This window comes from Micrasema longulum, unplaced genomic scaffold (genome assembly GCF_059751315.1).
Source record: "Micrasema longulum isolate JH-2025_06_02 unplaced genomic scaffold, ASM5975131v1 h1tg000416l, whole genome shotgun sequence".
Lineage (NCBI taxonomy): Eukaryota > Metazoa > Arthropoda > Insecta > Trichoptera > Brachycentridae > Micrasema > Micrasema longulum.
The window spans coordinates 194,781-221,358 of NW_028277616.1; the positions used below are offsets into that span (position 1 = coordinate 194,781).

General features: G+C 32.5%; 1 protein-coding gene across 19 annotated transcripts in view; it reads left to right on the forward strand.

Moving 5' to 3' along the window:
* Positions 1-26,578, forward strand: part of scrib (scribble planar cell polarity protein) — a 366,730-nt gene that overhangs the window by 152,556 nt on the left and 187,596 nt on the right. For all 19 annotated transcript variants that reach the window (XR_015822293.1, XM_088226214.1, XM_088226216.1 and 16 more), the window contains exons 4-5: positions 22,530-22,650; positions 26,211-26,335. Coding sequence is in view for 18 of the 19 variants with exons in the window: in XM_088226214.1 (XP_088082340.1) it covers positions 22,530-22,650; positions 26,211-26,335 (246 nt within the window). In the remaining variant the exon portion in view is untranslated. The remainder of the gene's footprint in view (positions 1-22,529; positions 22,651-26,210; positions 26,336-26,578) is intronic.

The window sequence follows — 26,578 nt, forward strand, 5'->3', positions numbered from 1 at the left end:
CGTTGGAAAATGCTGTAACAAAAATAGTTTATTGTTAGTGGCCGATAAACAATGGACACGTTAAACTTAGTACCGCTCAGTAATTTTTAAATGAACTAGGAAGGTTTATACACTTCTCATCTCTAATCAGCTTAAAGTCGACTGCTTTTAAAATAACTATAATATTAAAACAAAATCAACGTTTTACGTGAGCTATCTTGCGAGTATTTAAATCAACGTTAAGTATTTTGCTTTTTCAACAATGTTTTGTGTATGTCCAAATGCTTGCAGACTCGCTAGATTTCATCTCTAGGGAGTTATTCATATTTAAATTTATTGCAACAGAGAGGGAAAACATTTTTAAGAAGGGAATACGGAAGTCTAGGCATTTAAAGTGCTTATGACCTGTCATTGTCTGGTTTAAGTGGCCACTTTACACACTTTGTAACATTCACCATTTTGCCTATGTTTGAACATCCACGTTTCCTTAACTCTTCCATCTGTTGACTTTTGTGGAGTAAAAGAGCTGAAACCTTTATCACGTGGAACTTCCATATTATCTTCTCAAAAATGTTTTCCCTCTCTGTTGCAACGAGTTTAGATCTAAATAACTCTCTAGGGAGGGTATCCAGCTTGTCTACAAACATTTGGACATACTCAAAACATTGTTCAATTAACTAACTGGTAAAAAAAGAAGCACAACAATTGGCAAATTGTTTTCAGGCGTTGCTTAGTAGGTGAATTGGTTCAGCCGGATGAATCTCACCCACGTGATAAAGGTTTCAGGTCGTTTACTTCACAAAAGTCAACAGATGGAAAAGTTGAGGAAATGTGAATGTTAATGTTACACTGCGTGTAAAGTGGCCACTTAAACCAGCCAATGACAGGTCATAATCCGTGTAAATGCCTAGACTTCCATATTCCCTTCTTAAAAATGTTTTCGCTGTCGGTTGCAAAAAATTCAAATTTCGTTTTTTTATATAAAAAAAGTATTAGGTGTTAACTATTTTTTCAAATTTAAAAAAACCCCAAAAGTAAAACACAATCATAAAGGTCGTACTCGTATGTCATTCGAAAGAAAATGTTGTACTCTACAAGATATTGTGTTTGCTTTTACGTTACGTATTCCTGGCAGGGTGGACGTGAAACATCGGTTTGGAAGATGGTTCTACACTGCAATATTTAATTGTTCCTTAACTGGCATCTGAAGCGTAAGGCTGGTCACCTTGCCTTCCATGTATCAAAAATGATAAAGGTACGCTACATTTGATTTAATAAAGTTGTTCCCTTTGGACCTCCGGTTGCGAATAAGGGTTTAATGATGATGATGTAATGAAAATCTTTGTAGATCCGCAGCTTTTACAACACCTCTTCATTGAATATTCCTGCTTTTACACGCCACTCACAAAACAAACATGCGTTGAATATTCTTGCTTTTATACAAAATGTACACTGTACGCCCTTTGGTTTTAAAAGCATTTCAATCCAACCCAACATTTCCGACCGCTTTGAAGTCGCTACTGGTAGCTGGCAATTGGCTACTGGCAGTTGTATTTGTGTTTTTCCGTTTTATAAACACAGTATTACACAACCGATGAATACAGTAATATATATATAATGTAAATCACATATTATAATTTATATATTATTACGTAGAAGCAGTAAATCGGGTACCTGTTTAATGCCAAGTCACCAGTCTACATACAAAAGGCAAATTTAATTCCCAATTCTGTATGTTCCACACTTATTCGTGTATAGATTTGGCGGCCTCTGTGGTGTAGTGGTTTAAACGCTTGACTCACGCACGGAAAGGTTCCGGTTTCGATTCCTGGTGAGAACACAAACATTTATATGCTGTGATTCATGTGGAAAAAAATTGAGTGTATAAACCACAATCTTTAGTTATACATCGACCGGTTTCGAGGTTACTATCCAATCATTGTTTTTATTTTTTTAAAGATAAGCTGTTTGAATAGAAATGCAAGATAAATTTTTGCCAAATGTACATATTTTAAAATTATTAATCTTTTAAATTTAATATTGTTGACAAATAATACATTACTAATTTACGTACCATAATATACTAATTTCATTCTAGTTACGCTGTGCCTCTCCAAAAAAGAGACTAAGCTCTTGTGCTTGGAAAGAGACTTTAGCAGAAGATTTATATATTATATTTAATGAGGACTGTGGTACAAACATTTTTTTAATATACGAGGTTAAGACAATGAAATGAAAGGCCTGACAATGAAAGACTGCGATTTTCGGTTAAAAAATGATTTTATTTTTCTACGTAATCTCCCTTGACTTCAACACACTTAGTCCAGCGTTTTTCCAACATCAGTATTCCTTCTCGGAACTGAGAGTCTGGAAGGCTGTGAAAATATTCATCTACGGCCCTCTCAACTTCTTCATTGGACGCGAAGCGCTTCCCAGAAATAAATTTCTTCAAGTTTGAGAACAGATAGAAGTCTGAGGGTGGCAAATCAGGAGAATAGGGGGGATGGTCGAGCAAATCGTACCCCAAATTCCGCAGTTTTCTCATCGCCAATGCACCCTTGTCAGAAACATAAAAAAGAATTATTTTTATGTGTTATATATTATTTAGTTATTTTAAAGATGTGCCTTTTCCCTCCATTTTTATGCTACCGACCGCCATTTGCGTGATGTTAGTTCTCTCCGTAGAAATGAGACACGGTAAGCATTTCCTATTATTCCTTTTGGCTCTCTGCCTCCAGACTCCAGACAGACAATACAATCTCTCAGATTCATCACAATCCTCCGATTGTGAGTGCGAGCACCTACCAGCGCCTAGAGTACCGAATGCCTAGCGCTTGCCTACCCTCCACTATGCACTCTGCACCGCTACCATCCCGACATGAGTAGCGTTCACACTAGAACAGAACAATATTGTACTGTCCCAGTATCGAATCTATTGCCCTCGTGTAAACGGGAATTTGGTGGACAGGACAATTAACGATAATAATCCACCTTCTAATGCACCTAAGACTAAGACACCCCCCCTTTTTTACATTTTACATTCAAATCGTGTATGAAATGTCACTTCCTGAATATTTGAGTTTTTCGTTTCTCCTCCCTCTTTCCTTCCCTCTTTACCCCCTCCCCTCTTCATAGTAGTGTAGATATTTAGTCAGTTTTTATTTCTTAAAAAATATATTTCACTAGCCCAAAGCAACAGTGAGGTAAACCCGAAATTTCCGATTTTGAGATCGGTAACACATGCAGATGTGTTAATAAATTAAATAAGTTAATGTTTTACTTGACTTCATGAACTCGGCAATAGTTATTCACACGTATCTGATATATTAGTGTAGGGTATAGAACAAACTTTTTGAACTTTTTCAAAGATGGTGAATGGTAATTATATTTATTTATTCACGCATTTCATAATATCCCCATTTTTTTGTTCACTTTTCCCAGCTGTATGAAACAGTACTTATGATTTTCTTGTATTACTGTAGAATGTTTTATTATTTAAACTTTCTACTGAATATGCTGTATAATTTTTAGGTTATTTTTATATATATAAATCTTGTGTAATTTTTTTTCATAATTCTTGGGTTTACGGAATTTATGTTTTAAAAAAATAAAAATATTAAGCCAAATATGTAAGTATTATAAATGTTTGTAAAAGGCAGATTTGCCGTTTATGTTAATAAAATAAAATAAAATAAAAATAAAATAAAATAAAACATTGTCCTAGAGGTAGATGCGTAGGCTTTCTCCGCAGGATACTTGTTTATCCCCAGCACCGTGCGCGGCCACATTGTCCACGTGTGAACGTGTAGAGACAGAGATATAACAGTAGGACAATAGCCACTTCGCGCGTGCTTGTCGCTACCGCTCATTTTCATTATTTAGTTCGTCCTCCAACAATTCCAATTCGTCTTGGTGTAAAATAAATAATATTCTTCGCGAACTCGCGTCGTCGTGTATTCATTTTCGCAGCGTTCCTTGTTTGAACTTCGGTCCAATTATACTGTCCTGTCCTGCGCGGTTGAGTATGTTTACAGAACTGAGACAGGACGGTATTGTCATGTCTAATGTATTGTCCTCGTGTAAACTCATCTATAGAGACAGCACCTTCCATCTGTTTCTGTCTAGACGCCCTCCAACAAGGTTTCAGACACACAGAAGTATTTTATCTCTTGACTTCGGGGATTTGAGATGCCAATTTAATTTAATCTCGTCCTTTTACTCTCGGATAGAACTTTAGCCCGTTTAGTTAGGGCGGTTACAATAGAGAGTGTTAGCGGCACATTCTCGTACATTCCTTCCTCCCTTATTCGAAGGCATTGAACAAGACACTTCATTGTAATGCTTAACGTATCCGAAATCCGAACATTCCCCAATGTTACATAGAGTAAATATACGGAGTATGGCGTACGTCGCGCGGTGGTGGTTTTACGTTATCATTTTCGCCCAATTATTGACTAACGAACATGTTGGAAATGGTTTTCAATAGATATATTCACAACTAATTGAATTTTGGCTTAATTAGGATTATCGGATTATTTCAATTTAATTAATAATGCTGCCTATGAGGTTTAAGGTGGGAGAACTTAAATGATGAAATTTTAATATAAATTACTTGTTGTATTTTTTAGAACTTATTAAATTAATATGGTGTGTTATATCTCCGTAACTCCCGTATAATATATTATAGTATATGTATTGAGATTTAACTTATCGGGGATTGACATTTAAATCTTAAAATAAAAAGTTACGTATTATCAGGCTCCATGGCATGGAATGCTCTCCCAACAGAAGTGCAAAACGAAGTGAAGTGATGTCTCGAAAAAAGCTTAAAACCCACAGTCTCTAAATCATTTGAATAAATCCGTTGCATGTGATAACAAAGTAAATTGTTTTACTTAAATTGCAAATTCAAAAAGTTAAAAATACATTTATTTATTTATATAATCACTTTGCAAAGCGCTCTTGAGGTATTACATTACGAAAATGGCGCTATATGAGTTATTCATAATAATAATTTTAAAAATACTTACAGGAAACTGAAATTCGCCTTTAATTTTTTAGTTTTTTTTGTAATTATTGTATTTTTTTGTTTATAATGGCTGTTGTTTTCTTTTAATGAATAAATCAAATAAAAAATCACAAGAGGATTATTATCTTTAATATCTACGGTGACCTTTGTATATACCGGTCGCGGCCTTTTAACCTTATATATTCGGTGATATTTTGAATCGTGTGTCACGATTCGATCGTCTAAACTCTTTTACCTGTGATGCACTTTTGGACCAGTTAAAAACCGTGTGAACATTATTTAAAAACGTTGACAGCATTGTATCATTCTGCGTACTAAAACCTGAAATATCCTAATGAAACTTTGAAATCCAGTCATACGCCACATTTACTCGCTTTTCTGTAACGATACAGATATTCAAAAGAGCGGAAATAATTATCGAAGATAATGAAAAATATGAAGTAACAATATTTATACGGGTTGTTTAGGTTTTCATTTTGTGGAATAACGTGATTAAATAATTAAAATTAATTCTGTGTTTTTTTTCTTTATCGTCATGTTTGGTACAAACAATGTGTACTCAAAATAATTATTAGTTCCCAAATTATGTTCATTAGCATATTTATAGTATGAATTGTCAAACTAGGGGACAACCGTAAATATAGTCATGACGACAAGTAATCTCACCCACATGATCAAGGTTTGAGGATATTTGGATGTTTAAACATAGGCTGAATGGTGAATTAAACACAGTATGTAAAGTGGCCACTAAAACCAGCCAATGACAGGTCATAAGCCCTCTAAATGCCTAGACTTCCATATTCCCTTCTCATAATGTTTTCCCTCTCTGTTGCAACAAATTAAAATAAATATGTGGTTTTGCTGCCATAGTTCTAATGTTCAATTTTTTATCTTCAAATAATTTGAACAAATTTTAATTTAATACTAATACTTTGATTTAATATGAGAATCAATGTACCAAAGTTTGGTCTAAATTTTAAGAGACGTTAATTGCCTGTCCAAAAGTAATTATATTTTGGTATTATAAAACTTTTAAGTATACTTTTTATTTGAGAGAGCTCTTCCAACCTCTTTCACAACACGGTCTATCTCTTCGTTCTAGTAACGAGAGAACCCATTTAATACCCTGTCACCGCTCTTATTTTCTTGCCTCCTCTTTCACAGTAGTAGCCGCTCGATTGTGGAATAATCTACCCACTAGTGTTAGAGACGCACCTTCTTTATTTACATTTAAGTCAAGATTAAAATGTCACTATCTTAATATTTAAATTGTTCCTTTATCCTTCTTCTTTCCTTACCATCCCCTCTCCTCTCTTCATAGTATAGTGTTATTTTTTATATATATTTTTATTTTGTTAATCTTTGTTTTTAATTTTTGTATAAAATTGTAAGATTCAATATGACCATGTATTTGTAATGTTCTCAAACTGAACGGTTTGGGTAGGTTGGAAGAAATTGCCTCAAGACAATATGCCCGCCCTTATATGTACATAAAGTGTTAAATAAATAAATATATTTGAATAGAAATACATTAAAAAAATATCGTTTTTTATAATGCATGATTATTTAATTTGTTTAATTGCACGTTTTTGAAAAAAAAAACTACGTTTCAAAATGGCTAAATCGTATGATTTCCTTACTTTTTTCAAAATTCAGCCGTAACTGATTGTTCTACACCGGAACTTTACACGGGGAGTACGTTCCACGCTGTACCGTGTTCAAAAAACCGTGTAAAAAAATATACTAAAAAAAGGACAATGCGGATTTCTTTTCGGGATTCAATTGTGTAGTATTTATTGTACCTTAATTATATTTAAAAATATATAAAAACAAAATTGTGTAACCTTTGTGTGGCTATGATGTCACATGAGTCTAGATAGAATACAATATGTCTCTTTTAAAAAAATAAAATGAAGTCAAAATTCATTCTATTATTATTATTTTATAATCATGTTATTATTTTTACGAATTATGGAAAATATATTATTTAACAGTTTATATACATATATACATATTTATGTGTCATTTTTTTTGTTTTTAAACACCTGTATTTCAAAATATGTCGTTTCCCTTAATGTAACACTACGTTACAGCACCGTCTCCAGATGATTTTTTTACACTCTTTTGAGAGTTAAAAATCGTAACAAATATTATTCACTATCACCCTTCCCTCGCGCATACTTCTTAGCATCTAGTTAGCAAAATAACGTTGTAAAATAAAGAATAGTTAAATATGACTTTTTTTACATTTTTAAAGTAATAAAGGTCTATGAAAACTGTCCAGTAAAAAAAAAATTTTGCTAATTATTTGCATAAAAAATATTTTAAAATTTGTAATTTTGAATTCCCGCAAAAACGGTCATTCCATTGGCCACGCCCCTAATGCGTCACATTTCATGTTAATATATTCCTGCCCATTCAAATTTGTTTAGAATATTGTCATGAATCTTGACGTCACAATCACCAAGGTCAAACATGTTGCGTTTTTCCAGCAACGTATTTTTATTAAATTTATTTTTTACATTTATGTATGCAAACATTTCTCCACAATATTGATTTTGAAATTACAATTAATTATTAAAATTCATTTCAAATATTTTTTTCGGTATTCGTAGTATGTGATATTTCCTTATTCCAAAAATTAATAGTTTTCATCATTATTAATTTAATGTTGAATCTTTTTTACATTTCGTTTTTGTACCGTGTTACATCGGAACCGTGTAAAACAATTTCCGATGTAGTGTGCATGTCATTAAAAATCGTACATAATTCGTTTCTTATTTGCTATTTTGTTAGATGGTCGCTGAATAATTAATCGGTTCGATTTATTACCACTATAGAAGTATGTGATGGTTATTAGTTTATTCTAGATAGGATCTTCCTCGAGGATTAAATCCCTTGTGGATGTAATTGAAACTCTGATTAAATTCTCTGGCGGATAGGACTGGAGAACGCCCAGCAATGCACCATTCGCTGGCGCTAGTAAGGCAGAAAATTATCAATCCTACCTCCGTAACTCCTCGAATACTGGTAGGTATTGTAGGTAATAAATCATGTTGAATTGATCGACAACGGTTTTCCCACACTCCAGTGCTTGGATCATCGCAATTATTTAGATATTTATTTATTTAACAGTTGATATATCACTGCAGTCCTTAATTTTAAACGATTGACGTGTATAAAATAATTCAGTGACAAGTACGACTATTAAATAACTTTTTTTTTATTCTAGGAACGCCAAATTAATAATCGTTACAGTTTTTTTGTAATTTATTTTGCTACAAGCCTTTAATTTGAGATAATAGTTTCTTACTATAATTTATTATATAAATAAAAAAAGAGTGATACTTTAAACCACAAATTTGGAATATCCAGTGACCGGTTTCATCGGTTTCGCGACATCTTCGAGACTGGTATCTTTATTAAGGAGTTCAATGTATTTATACAAAACAGAGGTAAGGATAGATAATTCAAAGTTATATGAAAGTAAATTAAATAAAGTTATTTTTATCTTAAGGATCATTATCAATTTTTTTTCTTCGGGTTTTTTTCTTCTAGACCATGATTAATAACTAATAAGTAAGTACTATTTATATCTACCTCAGTATGTTCTACCGACTTGTCATCTCGGCATCATATAATCAAATCCAACCAATTAATGATCCTGAAAATTTAGTCCGCGTTCCTTACTTTTTTATTTTATAGTAATTAAAAAAAGAAATAAAAAATATGAAAAAAAATAAATTAAATAGTTCTCATTTATTATTAATATCTAAAGTTCTCTAAATTCTCATTTATTTTTGAAATAGGCTTCTGTAATAAAATATGGCCACTTCAAAGCGATTATAAACTCCAATAAATCCCAACATGATTTTTCTATGACTTTTGACAATTACCACGAAGGTATGCTTAACGATCGTCTGTCTGTCATCTACCGAGCTATTACCACGCCAGCTCCTTTAATGTATCGATACGTACACTCAGGCAGATAGTAAAACAGACTGAAAAAAATATAATAACTATATTTGTAGCAACATTTTACGCCCAGATGCTTTTATATGCCAAAAGAGCAGAATCTAGCCACATTATATGTGCATCTAGGGCCTAGATTCTAGGCGTTCGTTTTCAAAACTAACGGTTATTCTGAATTTAATTCGACTTCAAAATTGACTTATTCATATCTCTCATATTTTTAATAGGCTTTTAAGAAATAACGATAAAAAAAATTAAAAAATCGTAATTAAAGAGAAAATTGAAAATCGTAGAATGCACCTCCGCTCTTCTCGTGAATGCATATTTTGCCGCCTTCAGATTTTCTCATAAGATACGATGGCATTACAGTTTTTATTGTTTTCGTGTAAAATGGTTTAAACGAGTATTTTGTATAATTTCTCCATTAACAAGCCAATCGGGCGCTATTTCATTGAAGTATTTTTTATGGTGAGAAAAAAACGGAATTTTCTGGTTCGTCTGTGAAATACCCAAGTAACAGCTTTATATATTTATGCAAAGGAAGCGAAGTGAAACGTCCGCTTGTAACTAGGCGTAGGAAGAAATGCTGCGTGCAACCTTCCGCGGATGTAACCGTAACATGACCACTCACACTCTGAGCTGCGGAACGTGTCTATATTCATTCGTCTATTTACTTACATAGTCTCGCTCTTATAGATTGTAGATTGACATGGAATGAAAAACGTGTGAAAATATTTTTTTCAATATAAAACTAGCACATCCATTAAACAGCATGTATTTTTCTTAAATGCTGTTCCCTCGTAACTCAGGATGGCTATCAACATTTAATTACAATATCTTCTTTTAATTTATTGCATATTTTGATTATTCGCCTGGTACTGTTCTAAAATTCTTCTTTTCCATATCATGTTGACATTATCAGTCGCCTCTAGGTGAATCTATCGCCAGCCAGTACTCTCGCCTTCTCCCACGTCAAAGTCGAAGGATCGTCATAGACGGCCTTCCGGACCAAAGGCAACTTGGGTTTGGGTTCTCCCGAGGCATGCGAAGCGCGTGTCCAAGTCAGGTCCACCTCCGCATCCTCGAGACGCTCGTTATAGGAGGCTGCTGCGCCGTTCTCGGACTTAAATCTTAGTCATAAAATCGAACAACCTTATGCCTAATAGTGCTTTTAAAAACGTTGCTGTTGCATTACCTCGATGGTAAAATTCAACCCTTTCTAAATGAATGACAGAAAAATGTTCACATTTTAACGTATATTTTTATTAATGTTAGTAATTATTAGTATATAACCACTTACCGACTTTTTTAGTCTACCGGTTTCGAGACGTACCCGTCTCTTCGTCAGGACACTCACTACACCAACACGCAAATACACCTCCACCTTCACCATCACCGTAATATATATACTATTTCCATGAAATAATTTTCATAAATGCCATGCAAATTTATAGAGATGCGAACACCACCATGTCTATACATGCACTAATCTTAATTTAAAAAAATTAAAAAATTGAAGAATTGGTAGGGAGTTGAGAGGGAGGGGGGTAGAGGCGGGCTTACCCTGATAGGTTAATTCTTAATTAAAAAAGAGGGCTGTACTGAAAAGTTATTTGATTATTTATTAAAGGAATATAATTTTTTAAGGCGTTTTTAATGTGAAAAATCTCCATATTATTTCATTTAAGTCCTTCCTTATTATTTGAATGTAAAAATCGTACTCCTTTATCCTTATCAAAATCGTGATTTGAAGTTATAAAATAGTCTAAAAAGGTCGGTAAGTGGTTATATTCTAATATTTACTAACATTAGTTAAAATGTGTGACCACAAAGTAAATGCTTTAAACATAAATTATGTATATTTTTATCTTGCGATACATATTTTATTTTAGCATGTGTGTGACATTATAGTCACACAAGATTCGAGATTAATAAATCGTTTTACAAGCTTAATTCACCCTGTCCTCAATACCCGGTAGGAGCTTTTAATCTCTAAGTCTGAATGTCAAAATGCACAAATAGTGTTAACTTAAGACTACTTAACCGATGAGTTCTTTAGACGATTTAGTTCCCGGTCTGGTGGTCGGGTTCCCTAGGATTAAGGTAGGTACTCGGAAGTAAACAATTACTATCAGCCTTCTGTCTAATGACATCATCTTATGCTGTTTATTTTTACTGGGAAAAACAACCGATACCATTATTATGAGTATAAACATGTGACATTAGCACAGGGTTAAGAAAATTATGTACGTACGTAAGTTTAATCAAAAGCATAATAAAAAAGACGCATTGCAAATGCAAATTTATAATGAAAGAAAATGGATGGGAGAGATAGATACGTAGGACGGAAAAGGGGATTTGTACTGCCACTGCCTATGGAATTGAAACGATTAGTCAAAAAGTCTTCGTGACAGTGCGTATTTTTTCCTTTAAATTGACACGAATTGTAAAAATTTTGATACGATGCATAAATTATGTTGATATTGCCGCATTACACAATGTAGGAGGATGTGTTTGTTGTACATACGATGATATCTCCTCATTCCCGTACCATATGACAAGACTAACTCGCGTTGTGAATGAAGACCAGCCGGCAGCCCATAGCACCACACAGTACAGTAGTGTATATACATACACATAGGGTAGGATGCTCCAAGAGTACGCGGTTCACAAGAGTATAAAATTAATATGAAAACAATAAATTACGGTTTTATGAATACATTTCTGTGAACATACAATTATTTTAAGTAATAAAATGTAAATAGAAATTCCCTTTGTATTTTTTTTTCGTGCATTATCGGGAAAACAGGCATAAAGCCCACAAGTTCCAAATACAGAAGACAGAGTATTTATATATAATATAGCAACATAGTAATGTTGGCAAATACCACAAATTAACCTATAATGACCGTTAATAACTTCTTTTTTAATGACTGTCTAGATTCCTCAAATATATCCAACCCTCTATCCACTTGGAATAAATGATTAAACGTTCGTTGAATTCTTGGTAGGGGTGAGTGGTAACCAATATTTGATTTAAAGATTGGCAAAAAAAAATGGTTTGTGATGTTCTGTTTTTCTACTTGGTGCAGAAAAAATAATTTGTATAGTTAAGTTTGGTGCGTCTACGGATGAATGTATTATTTTATGTAGGTAAAGTATGTCTGATAATTTACGCCTTATTTATTGCCTGTATATTAACCCTGGTAATTTTCACTAGGTTGAAATAGCTTTGTAGAGGTGCTGACCGAGTTCTATACCCTCAATTTTAAATTTGGAAATATAATGTATCACTTAAGTTTAGTTAGAATGTAAGTTTAGATATACAATTGTAAAGCGCCCTTGAGGTGATTTTTTACAAAAATAGCGCTATATAAATCAGCCAAATATTATTATTATTAATATTATTAAGAAAACGTTTATATGAAATTAATATTTTCTGTCATCGAAATAAGTCGCAGATAATTTTAGTCGCTATTAGTATTTATCGTATTAATGTATTAAATGGGCACAGAAAATTATGAAAAATAGTAAAAATTATATTTTTTTATAATACATTTACTACGAGCCAGCACTAGAAAAAAACGCATTGCTACGAACTGTCCTAGTCTTAGTAATCACTGTTAATTTTAAATTATTTAAAAAAAGTTATTAAAATGTAGTATATTGTTCATAAGAATACATATAAATTATTTCCGCATTAACACGAAACATTGCTGTAAAAAATCACTCCTATCAAATATTTTTCATTAACCTTATGCACGGCAACCAAACGGGCTTACCACTATATCACAGAAAAACATAAAATATATTTTTTTTTAAATTTATTAGTAAATAATAATAATTGAATAAAATATAACAATGTTTGAGTATGTCCAAATGCTTGCAGACTGGCTGGATTTTCTCCCTAGGGAGTTGTTCATATTTAAATTTATTTCAACAGAGAGGGGAAACGTTTTTGAGAAGGGAATATGAAAGTCTAGGCATTTACAGGGCTATTTGGTTCAGCCGGATTAATCTCACCCACGTGATAAAGGTTTCAGCTCTTTTACTTCACAAAAGTCAACATATAGAAGAGTTTAGGAAATGTGAATGTTCAAACATGGGCAGAATGGTGAATGTTACACAGTGTGTAAAGTGGCCACTTAAACCAGCCAATGGCAGGTCATAAGCCCTGTAAATGCCTAGACTTTCATATTCCCTTCTCAAAAACGTTTTCCCTCTCTGTTGAAATAAATTTAGTATAAAATATAGTTTATACAGAAAAGTAACACTCTGTATACAAGCTTTACATCTGTGTGAGTACGGTGATGTCCTCAGCTTAGGCTGCCTTACCTATACGTGTGATGCGTACTATGCAAGTGTACGCAAAATTATCGATTTTGTATTCAAATACTTTTTTCCTATGAATATCAATTGTTTTCTTCCTATGAATTATTTTTTTATTTTTTTATTTTATTTATTTATTCACACTCTTTATCAAAATACAATTCCATATTCACTTTGCCCAGCTAACAAGGGTACATACCCCGTTCCAAGCTAGGCAATTACATTTTTATATATTATAATACTTAACAAATTAATATAGAGCACAGACAAACAAAATATAAACTTATTCAGATACACATTTTGATTCATATACATACAGACATACACATATATACAACATGTATATATAAATATACACATGTACATACACACACACGTACATACACCCATGCGCATACACATACATACATTCATAAAAACATAGACAATTTATTTATGCGATACTTCATGGTTGTCATCTATAAATATATATTTTTAAAGTTATTCCTTATTTTTTATATTTTATTTTTGACATCCAGTAAGGTTCTCCAATCCGTGGCATGCATCAACTTTTCTGACTCCCTACGACCAATGTCATGAAAGAGCGAGGTCAACGCCTTCCGTAACTTGACAACACTCCCGTCTTTCCACGATTCTGGCAAAAGGTTATGGACCTTTTTGCCTACGTTATAGTGTTGTCTCGATGCCAGAACAGTGTTGACCCCTTCACTTAGTATCAGATCCCTATTAGAGTATCTTGTATTATGGTTGTGGTTGACGCTTGGGTAAATGTCTTTCTTTTTTTCTAATTATTTATATCAAAACTTGTAGTTTAATGATGATTTTATACTAAAAGTTTAAAAAACACATTTTTATCTTGATTCTATTACTGAATATAGACAAAAAATCAAAAAGTACGCACTCTTAGAGCACCCTACCCTGCAGTGAGTACCTCGCTCTCGCTCCCGCCTTCCGCTCCATCCACGTTCATCCTTTTGTGATCGTTTATTATATTTTTTCCGCAACGTTGAACATTTCCCGACACGCTACATGACTATATTTTGCGTTTTGTGTTCGGGCGACAGAGAGCATCGTGCATATGTACAATATTTATCTTTCATACGCATTCATAAATAACAATTAATACCCGCCCCGAATTATGTAGCTATAACTAAACATTGTCACCTTATCTTTATATCATTGGAATTTCACGCATAATGATTACAGTGTACCAACATACATACACATTCAATAAATGAATAAATAAATGTATGGATTTCATATTTAAATTTATTTCAACAGAAAGGGGAAACATTTTTGAGAAGGGAATATGAAAGTCTAGGCACTTACAGGGCTTATGACCCGTCATTGGCTGGTTTAAGTGGCCACTATACACACTGTGTAACATTCATTCAGGTTATGGTGGTTTCTGTTACGTACTAAACGTCGGGTTATGTCGACTGCCTAGTAGGTTCCACATAAATTGCTAAATCCGCGTTGATATCGTTCCGTAAAAATCGTCTCGTGAGAACGTTTTTTACTTCTCGCTCGTTTTGTACAAATCTTCAGACTAACATGGTATGTGTAATGCACAAATAAAGTAAAAGATTGTACTTACAGTTTTATTATATTTTATTAATACAAAAGATACAATATATAAATTTAACTAAACTTAATATAATAGAGAATGGAAATACTTAATAATAACTCAAGGAATCTAATTTGTAAAACGTAAAATAAAGCAGTTAAGAAAAAGTATGAAATCGTAACAATTAAAATTAAATCAAGTTTTTGTCTAAAGAACGTGTGTCACCGAACACAGCCAAAACGCTTCTCTCGTGTCCGTCGCTCGGACCTGGCACGCGACGTCGCTTGTGACGTCTATAGTGTTGCCACAAGGTCATAAGCCCTGTAAATGCCTAGACTTCCATATTCCCTTCTGAAAAATGTTTTCCCTCTCTGTTGAAAATTTAAATATGAATAACTCCCTAGGGAGGAAATCCAGCCAATCTGCAAGCATTTGGACAAACTCAAACATTATGGATTTCATCATCATCATCGTTTCCTTTCCGCACCTAACGATGCATACAGCACTGCATCGGTACACCAATCGCAGCGTATCTTGATTTTTTTTGTTACACGAAGGCATGGTGATCAGTCTTACTATTAGACAGACAGACTATGAAATATTCTAGTGTAAAAATACCCTTTTAAATAATATTTCTTATCAACCATGTCGGGATTCGAACCCGAGACCTCTTGCATGGCAGGCAAATGCGCTGACCATTACACCACAAAGCCGCCTGTTTTTATGGATTTAATAATACAAAATTCATGCCTGTATTACAACATTATTATGAATATTGTATATTTTAGAAAATAAATACTGTGTTTCTTTTTTGGGTGATACCGTGTGTGTTGGATTTGCTTCGACGTTTCGGCTACCATTGTAGAAGCCATCTTCAGGGTGGACTGTGTGTTATGTAGAAAATAGTATGTGATTAATTAGTAGTAATTTGTACCGTGTCACAGTCGGCAGTAGGCACATTATTGCAGTAGGCAACATATTGATAACAGTGACCGTGAAAACCTTAGCACCTATTTAACAAATACTGTGTATAATAAATACCCTTTTTCATCATTATTCCTTGTCCGCTCCCTAGTTGGAGCATATGGTGTCCACAAAGATCCTCTAGGCATCTCTGTTGGATGCCGGCTCCTGTGCACCCTGAGTCAGGTTCGCGTCCCTTAGTTCTGACCGCCGACGAACAGTCAGGAGTGGACGTTTGGGACGCCGAGAACCTGATGCCTTATAAAGCAGGAAAGCTTGGTTATGGCTCTCAGGAGGCATCCGTGGTGTGTGGCCCAGCCGATCATATCACTTCCGCTTGATGACAGTTGTCACCGGAGTTTGCTGCGTCTGTTCTTTTATTACTTCATTCCCTACAAAGTTTAAAATACCCTTTTAGATACCTTTTCTTGGCAATGTACCCTATGGGATACATATTTTTTTATATATACGGCCTTAGCTAATTACAACAGTTATCTCATTTTTCTTATGAAACTGCTTTAACAAATATTTCATTCTTAACTGCATTATCACAATTCATTATATACTTTGATTGAAATAAAAAAATATTTTTATTTGGGATTCTGAAGCCCTTTCAACCAACAAATGTGTTAAAAAATATTTTTTTACGCTGCCAAGAAAAGGGTTAAAGAGATTTTATTCGTGGATATCCCGAAATTAAAAAAAAATTGTTTAATGTTTTTTGAATTTTTCAAAAAACAAATCTGTTACTAAAACTAAAATAACATTGCTATTATTGTTGTGATAGATACGCGTATAAACAAAATAATACCTTTAACTCCCTTGTCCCCGTTGGCCAGAGTGCATCATCCATCCACAAAAAATAAATGTGAATAAAATTGTAGAAAAGGGGAAAAAAATATATGCCCAACATTTGTTAACGAAAATCGGACTTAGCGGATATACGAATTTCATTAAGTTTTGTAAAAGGTTGGAAATATTTGAAGAAAGGAAAGGAACATGGAAATGGGCCTACCTTTGATACGATGAGGATGTTCTGCAATTTTGGGCACTGAATGATGAATGTTGACTATGAATTATGTAACGATTTATGACGCTCGACGGATCCAAGAATTTTCATGCTATGTTATGTAATCTCAAAGTTTTGTTTATAATGTTCCAAATCCAAATGTTTTAGGCTTCTATCTTGATGTTACCATATTTGCGACCCGAATGTTGATGGATGCAGAAAACGAGAAAGACCGAGAATGGATTGGCATGACCAAATACAGCAAATACTTGAATATGGACATGTCGAAAGTCGGAATAATCGGCATACGTGCACGAGAAGATGTATTAATGTAGAGCAAGCGAGGTCTGTACGCAGACAGGGTGAAATGGCGTTATATCCCCTCTGCCTACCCCGACGGGGAAACGGCGTAGTGATTTTTTTTTGAACTTTTATAAAAATAAAAATAAAATATTTGAATTGTAGCGATTTCAAATCGCATTTTAATCGCATCGTACCACCCGATGACATACCATTATAGTCCTTAAAATATAGCTTGATTAGAATGACAGCTGTCAAACTAATTTCATTAGTGATGGGAAATTACTGATCGCTGATCAAATCGATTTTATCAGTTATTTCATGCAATCGTGAAACTCTGTTTCCGAAACTTGATATAAAAACGCAAAAACAAGCCTATTATAGTGTGTTTAACACAATTATTTACCAAAAAATAAGACATTATACTTTTTTCACGAACAACATCAAATGAATCATTTTTTAATTCGATCAATTTACATGGATCAATTTGTCCCATCTCTAACGTTTTTGCAAAATGATGTAGCCTTGTAAGACCTTCGTCAATAATTGGGTTTATTTGAGTTTTTCTTTTAGTTTTAAAGCTGATTTCATATATTAATGTTGATTTATGTGTCAAGGATTGTATTAAAAAAATAAATTAACACGCCAGGTACGAATGATTTTTCGTGTGTCAATATAAATAACTCCTTGGACGTAACTACAAAGTTATGTCGTCACTTTTTCTGACAAATGTCATTCTTATCAAGATATATTTTAAGGACTATAGTTGCTAGTTTAAAGCTGATTAGTTGATAGATTATTGAGACGAATATTGTTTTATATTTTACATTTTATTGTGTAAAATAATATTGTATGAATATACTATAAATAAATACAAAATAATCGTTAACTATTGTTGTTTTAGACGATATTACTTATTGCGTTTCCCTATTATATTGTTTTCATAGTTACGTTGCACCGGGTAAAACTTTTGTGAAACCGTCTATTATTGACATGCATTTTCTTGCAATCAATTTTTTTTACGAACATAGCTTTTTTTTAAATTGCTTCAATACAAAGAAAAATATTTCAGAGTCGTATCTTAATATCTTCAAAATTAAGCTTTAGTATTATTTATCAATTTATGTATTGTCATTGGCATTTTTCAAAGCTAACACTAGCTTAGTCAATGAAGTGGACATAACCAAAATACCGTCAAGAGGAATTCGTTCTAATATAAATCCTTTTTTCTTCAATTTGTAACAGCCGTCGGGTAAATCAAATTAGGTCGCACAATAAGGTTTTATTTCGTTTCCCTTTATATTGCGTATTTATATTTACTCGCTAAAATTCCATACAGTATGCTTTATATGCTGGGAATACGTATCCATTCCAAATAGATATCCTTTGACAGCAGATTGAATCAATTTGGTTGGCTAAATCGAGAGCGGTTGCGAGTATTGTACGCATTGACATATTAATACCATATACATGCCCTGAGCCCTCAAAATGATGACACTTAACTCATGCCCAACGCGTATTAGTCGTCCTTCGACCCCCAGCCAGGCGTGACGTTTAGAATCGAAACCAAAACACGCCTGCTTGTGCCATGAAAGTGTGTAAAAACCTTTCGGATAAACATTGTAAAAAGGATTGTGTAACTTTTCATTTGTAAATATTTGTTTATTAACGAAGCTTAAAACAATAAATATTTAAATATAAATATATTTTTTTGGAAGCGTCGAAACTACGCCAAGGGGTGCAATACAAAGGGGGCGAAGCTCTTCTTAGTTACAAGGGAGTCCTGATAGAAATATGTTTTTAAAATATAATAAACGTGAGTTAATATTATTTTTGCACTCCTTAAAATCCAATGAAAAGAAATAAATGGGTCGAAACCAAAAACGAATTTTGATTGTTAACGTTAAAATACAAACTTTTTTATGTGCCAGAAATAAGTACCCTTCATTTTTTGGTAGCATATGCAATGATCTATAAATGCAACCCTGGTTTAAATAAACAAACTTAGTAAATATGTGCTCGTTTTTGTGTTAAAAATATTTTATACTATAGGGCATGTCTATGTATTAATATGTTAATGATTGTACGTGTGTGTACGAGTAGTGTATCCAGTGTACCCATTACTCGGTACTGGTATTGTTCTTTCATTTTATTCCATCGTGCATTTTTTTTATTTTTCGATTGGATGCGCTTTGTTATCTTAATTGATTTATAGCGACACGAATAACGTTAATTGAATTATGTTTACTTAACGATTATTTGATTTAATTTGGCGTAGATGTATGATGTAGGTACATATTATGAATTTGTTTTAGCCTCCTTCTTCTTTTTAACATTTCAATCGGATGATATAGTGGTTTTTGTTAACTTTACGTTTTGACTTACGTATTTTTGTTCCTATGATTCAATTTTCACCATAAGAAAATTGGAATCAAGTTGTGGTAAAGTAAGGTTCGAGTCGCGGACCCCTGTTCTGCGATTTCGCGATATTATCTATCATACCATATGATAAAAAATAAACGGGAATTTCTAATTTGAAATGCCCCCGCTGCACAAATCGGTAATTTGTATTCACATTTACAGCACTGTTTTTGACAATCTGTCAAAGTTTGGCGGCGATCGGATGCTCAGTATTCTGTCAGCGTCTGTTTGAGTGAGTCGAAAAATTGCTGTGTGGCGATTTTTACAATGGATAAAAATTTGGCACAACGAGCGTGCCTCAAATTTTGTGTTGCTAATGAAATTTCGTGTGCCGAATCATTGAAAATGTTGAATAAAGTCTTCGGAAAATTGTGTATGTCAAAAACACGGGCATACGAATGGTACAAGAGGTTAAGACGTTCGTGAATGCTTAGATGATGATAAACATACTGGACGTCCAGCAACGTCAAGTACTGAAGAAAACATCGAATCGGCAAAGCAAATCGTGTTGAACGAATCTGAGAACTTGTTGTATTATTAAACATCTTATCATTGAGATGTTTTGGGTATGAAACGCGTCACTGCCCCCCTCGTCCCAAAAACACTGAAGGAATGTGGAAGGACAATTCTTTGATTTTACATCACGATAATACGCCGTCTCATACAGCTGTGATTGTTTCGGTGTTTTTGGAAAAAAAATCGACTAATCTCATCAGCCAACCACCGTGTTCCCCAGACTAGGCCCCGTCTGACTTTTTTCTTTTCCCAAGACTAAAATTGCTGTTAAGAGGAACGCGCTTTGACACGATTGATGTCATAAAGAGAATTCGCTGAGAGAGCTAAAGGCCATACCTTTGCAGGCCTATAAAAAGTGCATGGACAGTTGGATTAAGCGTTGGCATCAATGTATCGTCGCAAATGGCGAGTATTTTAAAGGGGATTGTAAATTTTTTCAATGAAATTGAAAATTTTGCGTTTTTTTGTCAAATTCCCGTTTATTTTTGATCATAAGGTACATCGTACAAGCTACAGGCGCAGTAAGAAATCTTGTGGTTTCGTTAATTTATCAAGTGGTAGTTCTATTATATTTCTATAGTTATGTGTATTATTGATTTGGCTCTTGTAAATATCAATCAGTCTTATTCCTTCTGAATTCGCGAGAATAATGAGAAGACGTTTTGGTATGAATATTACAGCGTGTAGTGTAGAAAGACGCGATGACAATACTCGTATGCAGGTACATAATTGCAGCACCGCCATTGTTACGATTTCCTTTTTACTATACGTTTTTATTAAAGCGGTGAGAGACACCAACTTCGTAAGAAAATTCTTTTTTTTGCGTTAGAGGTCGTCTGGTCATCGCCTGTTACGGGAGGTCGTTATAATCACTTATTTAATAATAATTTAACTACGTTATAAAGGCGTTATTCATGTTTTTATTTTTACCCAAGAAAATGAGTTTCCTTGCAAAAATGTACCTACACATTTGATTTTCAGAAATGGATTGCTCTTCTGATGTTTCTATTTAGTACTTATCTGTTTTTTTTATTATGGACCCACATACCATACAGTATGCATAAACGATTCGTCCGTTCGTCATCTTCAACGTCTTCACGGTCATCTTGGAAACGATAAACCACTCGTAAACTCTTGTTTTACTCATAGCAAACTCACCATAGGCCTTACACTTTATCAAATTTTTTATACAAGATCTGATACAAATTCTTTGATCCATTAAAAAAAAAAAACGAAAATCGCCGAGCTCATAAAACACGTCTAACCTTAGCGGCTGCCACAGGCAAAGTAAATAATGAATACGGCTGAAAATTTTAGCATACTGCAGGGGCATGTATACCAACATAATAAAACAAAAAATTGACAATCGATCTTACCAAACCCGCGAAATCAAAACTTTCTCTTTATTTTCTGAACACCGCTCGTGGATGTCTCAAAGTTCAACCGAAGGATGTGACAGTCAAATACCCGCTCATTACGAATTAACGAATGAGTCAAAGCTTTTAAATTTTATGATTATGTAAATGTGAAGGTAATGCTATGAATTTATGAATCACTAAAATGTATGTGATTTAAAATTCTTGTATTTCTTTTCAAAATCAAAAAAAATACATATAATATATACATTTTAATGACATTTTCTTTTATTTCTACTTAAAATTATGCCTTCGGTAATACTTTAAAAAAATATATTCAAATACTTTAGTTGAAACTTTTTTTTATAGAATCGTATTCTCTTTTTTTGAAAAAAGAAGATAATTCTGGTTGTAATATTAAATTTAAAACAATATTTTACTGACTTTTGTTATGACCTTCAGACCTGCCCTAATCGTTTTCGGTAAGGGCTGGTCTGATGGCTAAAATTTGGCATCGGCCATTTTTATGTTCAATTTATTATCTTTAAATTATTACAACAAATTTTAGTTCAATACTTAGTCTTTATTGAGATCCCAGATACCCAAGTTTAGTCTAAATTTGAAATGGCGTAGTCTGCCGGTCTAAAAGTAATTATATTTTAGTTACATACAACTTTTAAGTATATTTTTTAACAGAAAAACCTTTTAAAAATATTGTTTTTATCTAATTTATGTTTTTTTATTACTGCGCGATAAAAAAATTCGTTTTAAAATGGCAAAATCGTATGATTTCCTAATTTTGCGTTCGTTTTAAGGTCTGGTTTTATTGTTATTTATTTTAAATCTTAATGTAGTACTCATATAAAAATGATCTTACATGTTTTTAAATAATAATCAATGAATTAATTCATTATTTAACTTATTGTTTAAATTTTTTAATTCTTCTTTCTTCGTATATGCTTTTTCCCATTTTGTATGTTTTTTACTGCATAAAATAATTGTAGTTTGTGACATTGTCTTTTTTCTATACGGGAGGCTGATGTTTTCCTTTATTGTTAAAAATGATTAAAAGTTAATTTTGGCTTGCAGCTTGATCTCTCTGCAGTCCCTGGAGTTGAGGGAGAATCTCATCAAGTCATTGCCGGAGTCGCTGAAGAACCTTAACAAGTTAGAGCGCCTTGATCTCGGGGACAATGAAATCGAAGATCTGGTGAGTTCGACCTTATGCTATTGGCAGTGAGACGGGCTCCTTGAATTCTGATGATAATCTTATTATTATTGATCATTAATTATTTTTAAAATATATACAACTTAATTATTTTATTTCTACTACATTATTATTCTTCAAAAATTCATTTTACTTGCCATATTTATAAATTATATTTAACCTACAGGTTATTTTACCATGCGAGTAAACTAGTCTAATATACTCGAAAATTATTAACAAATAAGCTGCAAAAAATGGCAAACGTACGCGGAGTCTATAAGTCATGATAATTCCCTCTCCGCACCTGATCGTGCATAGGGCACTACATTGGTACTCCAATCGCAGCGTATCTTGATCAGTTTTGTTGCATGAAGATAAGATGATCAGTCTTGCGTCAGCAATGTGACATTTAAAAAAATTAGGAGATAATTTAAACAATATATTTTTTGGTGGTGGATATTTTTAAAAAATGTTTTTTTATTCATTACAATAAGTAAAGATACGTAATTTTATTTGAAAAAAATATTGAAGTATGTTTTGTTGAAACAAAATTGTTTAATCTTAATGAGAAGTTTAAAATACTCTTAAAAAGAAAAACCACTTAAATTGCCAGCGCAATGATGATAAGCTGATGAATCTATTACTTTCATTTTAAAGAATTTACTTAACATTTTTTTTTTTTTTACTTAAGTAATATTTAGTTTTATATAAATTATCCTTACACTGTATAATATTCACCAGTCTGAAGGTGCCCATTAGAGGGTGAAAGCGCTAATTGGTCAAATAAATAAGTGGAACTGTACCAAGTATTTTTAAATTAATAACTTAAATGTAAATATAAGTTATTACACCAATTTGATTAACTTTGTTTAAAATCATTGGTCTTTTTAACACCAAAACTTTTTATGTAACTTGTTAAGCACAGCAAGCATGTAGGTATTTAACATTCTTGTTATTTTTACATGCCATTTTCGAGCAAGGCAATATGTTTTACTAGTATGAATTGTTTTAAATAAGGATAGTTACATATTATTCAGCCAATCTATGTACTATTTACCCAGAAAACACCTTCGATAGGTAATCGATGCATTTACTCTACCTATGAGAATTTGCCTCGCGCTTCGATTGTGTTTTCAATGCATATGTAGCGAGTTTCCTCGAAATAAACAAAACAATATTTACTAAGAATGAAGTGCAGTTACTTTCTGTGTATTCTTAGAAATCGACTTTCAGTATTTTCTTGGAAACATTTTCTATAGTTTTATCAATAGTTTTTGTTCCTTTGAAATACAACAATGAATCAATATAATTTGCATTCAATAATGATCATGTTGATTCACGAGAGTTTTATTTTATTCACATACGTTTTATATGAAAAAAGTTTTTAGTATTTGAAAAAAATAAATCTTATCAAATAATGTATTCATTAAAATTTATCAACTTCATCATTTTTATTTCTTTTTTTTTAAGGGTGTATTTTTTTGACAAAATATGTTATTTTAAATTGGGCCTTACTCATAAACTTGGTATAAAGTTACGCCTAGGCGTAGTGGTAGAATACGGATGTAAATATCATCCTTATAACAGTGGTTCGATAAGGATAGTATTCCCAACCTTATTCTACCACTATGCCTGGGCGTAATTTTTTACCAGATTTATAAGTAAGGCCCATTATTTATTTATTTATTATTATAACTAACGGCCGTAGCCAATTCGTACAGAATTAAAGTTAAATACAAAGTCATATGATAGAAAGAACACAATGTTAATTTTTATGGTTAAACTCAATAAAAGTAATGTATACTAAAAAAAGATTTATAGTAAAACAGTGAAGTATAGAAGAAAAGTAGTAAAAAAATTATGCATTTTAGGCTTGTAAATCTTACAAAGGCACACATTATTAGGCACACAAATTCAGCAACAAAAAAAATAGGCTTATATATGAGTATATTATACAAACAGACTGAATCTCTGGTTCATCGATTATTGTTGCAAAGTCAGTAGTACCAACTTCCTGTGTACAACCGAATGAGCATGAACCTATCTAGGTAGCAAGTATGACTGCTTGTATTATATTTATATATATAATTTTAAGATTAATTTTTTTAAAGGTGTATTTTGTAATTAAAATTCTATGTAAATATATGACATGTATGGAAAAATAAACAAATAAAAAAAATATATAGGTAATTTTTCAGGGGTCTCAAACTAATTATTTTATTTATTCTATCTTCAAATGAAAGAAAATACATATTAAAAATGAAATAAAAATATTGCATGTATAAAAACTAAAAACAAATAGAAATATTGTATAAACATAATACATACATGCACATACAAACATATATATATATATATATATATATATATATATAAATATAGGGTGTTCTTTAAACCCTGTCACATCCGAAACCACGATGATCAGTATAAGCAAGAAGACATATTGGCACATTAAAATATTTTTTTAGAACAAATAAAATTTAAAAAAATAAAATATCAAAAAAAGCAAATGGTTGCTTACTTCTGCAGGGGTGAAACGAGAAGGGGGAAGGGAGAGTCTGATACTGCGCCGCGCTCCCCTCATTTCTCCCCTGCAGAAGTAAGCTACCATTTGTTTTTTTTAATATTTTATTTTTTAAATTTTTCTTGGTTCTAAATATTTTTAAAAATATACTAATATGTCTTCTTGCCCATACTAATCATCGTGGTTTCGGATGTGACAGGGTTTAAAGTACACCCTGTATACACACATATAAACATACATACATGCACATATGCATCCACATACCACATATACCTAACGTATCAAAATAAGGGTGGTAAAATTATAAATTAATGTCAATTTATTGGTAGAGTGTGTTTTTGGTCACATTCCCTATAATTTATGGGTCCGCACTATTTATATGTTCCTTCTCAAAAATATTTTCCCTCTCCGTTGTGACAAATTTATATCTCCCTATGAAATATCAAGGTAAAATAAGTTGAGCTTTTTTTTGAGCTTTTAAAAAGCGTATGAGATTAATTTTCTTGCCTTTTTAATATAAAACATTTAAAAAATCAATATTAATTTATATATTAATAATGATTTGAAAATACCCTCGAATTTTAAATCAAAGGCATGAATTTGAGTTTTTTATTTTATATTATTAAATCAAAACTTATTACATTTTCTTTTTTCCTATATGTCTCTTTCGCTAGGCATGCCAATTTCTAATTTAAGTTTTCCAATACGGGAAAATGGAAAACTGAATGTATTTTACAAATGATTTTGGTATCTACATATAGATAGTGCTGACCCACAAATTATCATTTGGCAATCCAATGTAAAAAACAAAAAATAAATAAATTATACATTTACTGATTACTATTTAATAATTCAAAGTTCAATAAACACAAGTCCCACAGAGATAAGACATAATATTGTGTTCTTTTGTATTTTAAAATTATTTTTAGTGTAAAGTACATATTAAATTGTCACAAAAAATATTCAGTATTCATTGAAACCATTTACTACTTCTTAGTCTAATATGCTAATTGATCTGATTTTTGTATTGTATTTTTAGCCCGGTCACATAGGATCCCTCCCCGCCCTCCAGGAATTATGGTTGGACCACAACCAGCTGCAGTCTCTTCCACCGGAGATCGGCCACCTGAGTTCTTTAGTCTGTTTGGATGTCTCTGAAAACAAGTACATACAATATTATTTTACATTATACTAGCTGAACCCGGCCATGCTTCACTGTGGCTTTGTCTGATATCAAAATTATTAGGGGAGTAAATAAAAATAGTCTAGCAACTATACATTTACCGAGGAAACACATTGCTTAATTAAATATCATAATTTGCGTTGCTGTTACTATGCTGTAGAATGTAAGGAAATGCAATGTTCTGTCAAAATTTTGAGTCAATGCATCGATTACTTTCCGAGATT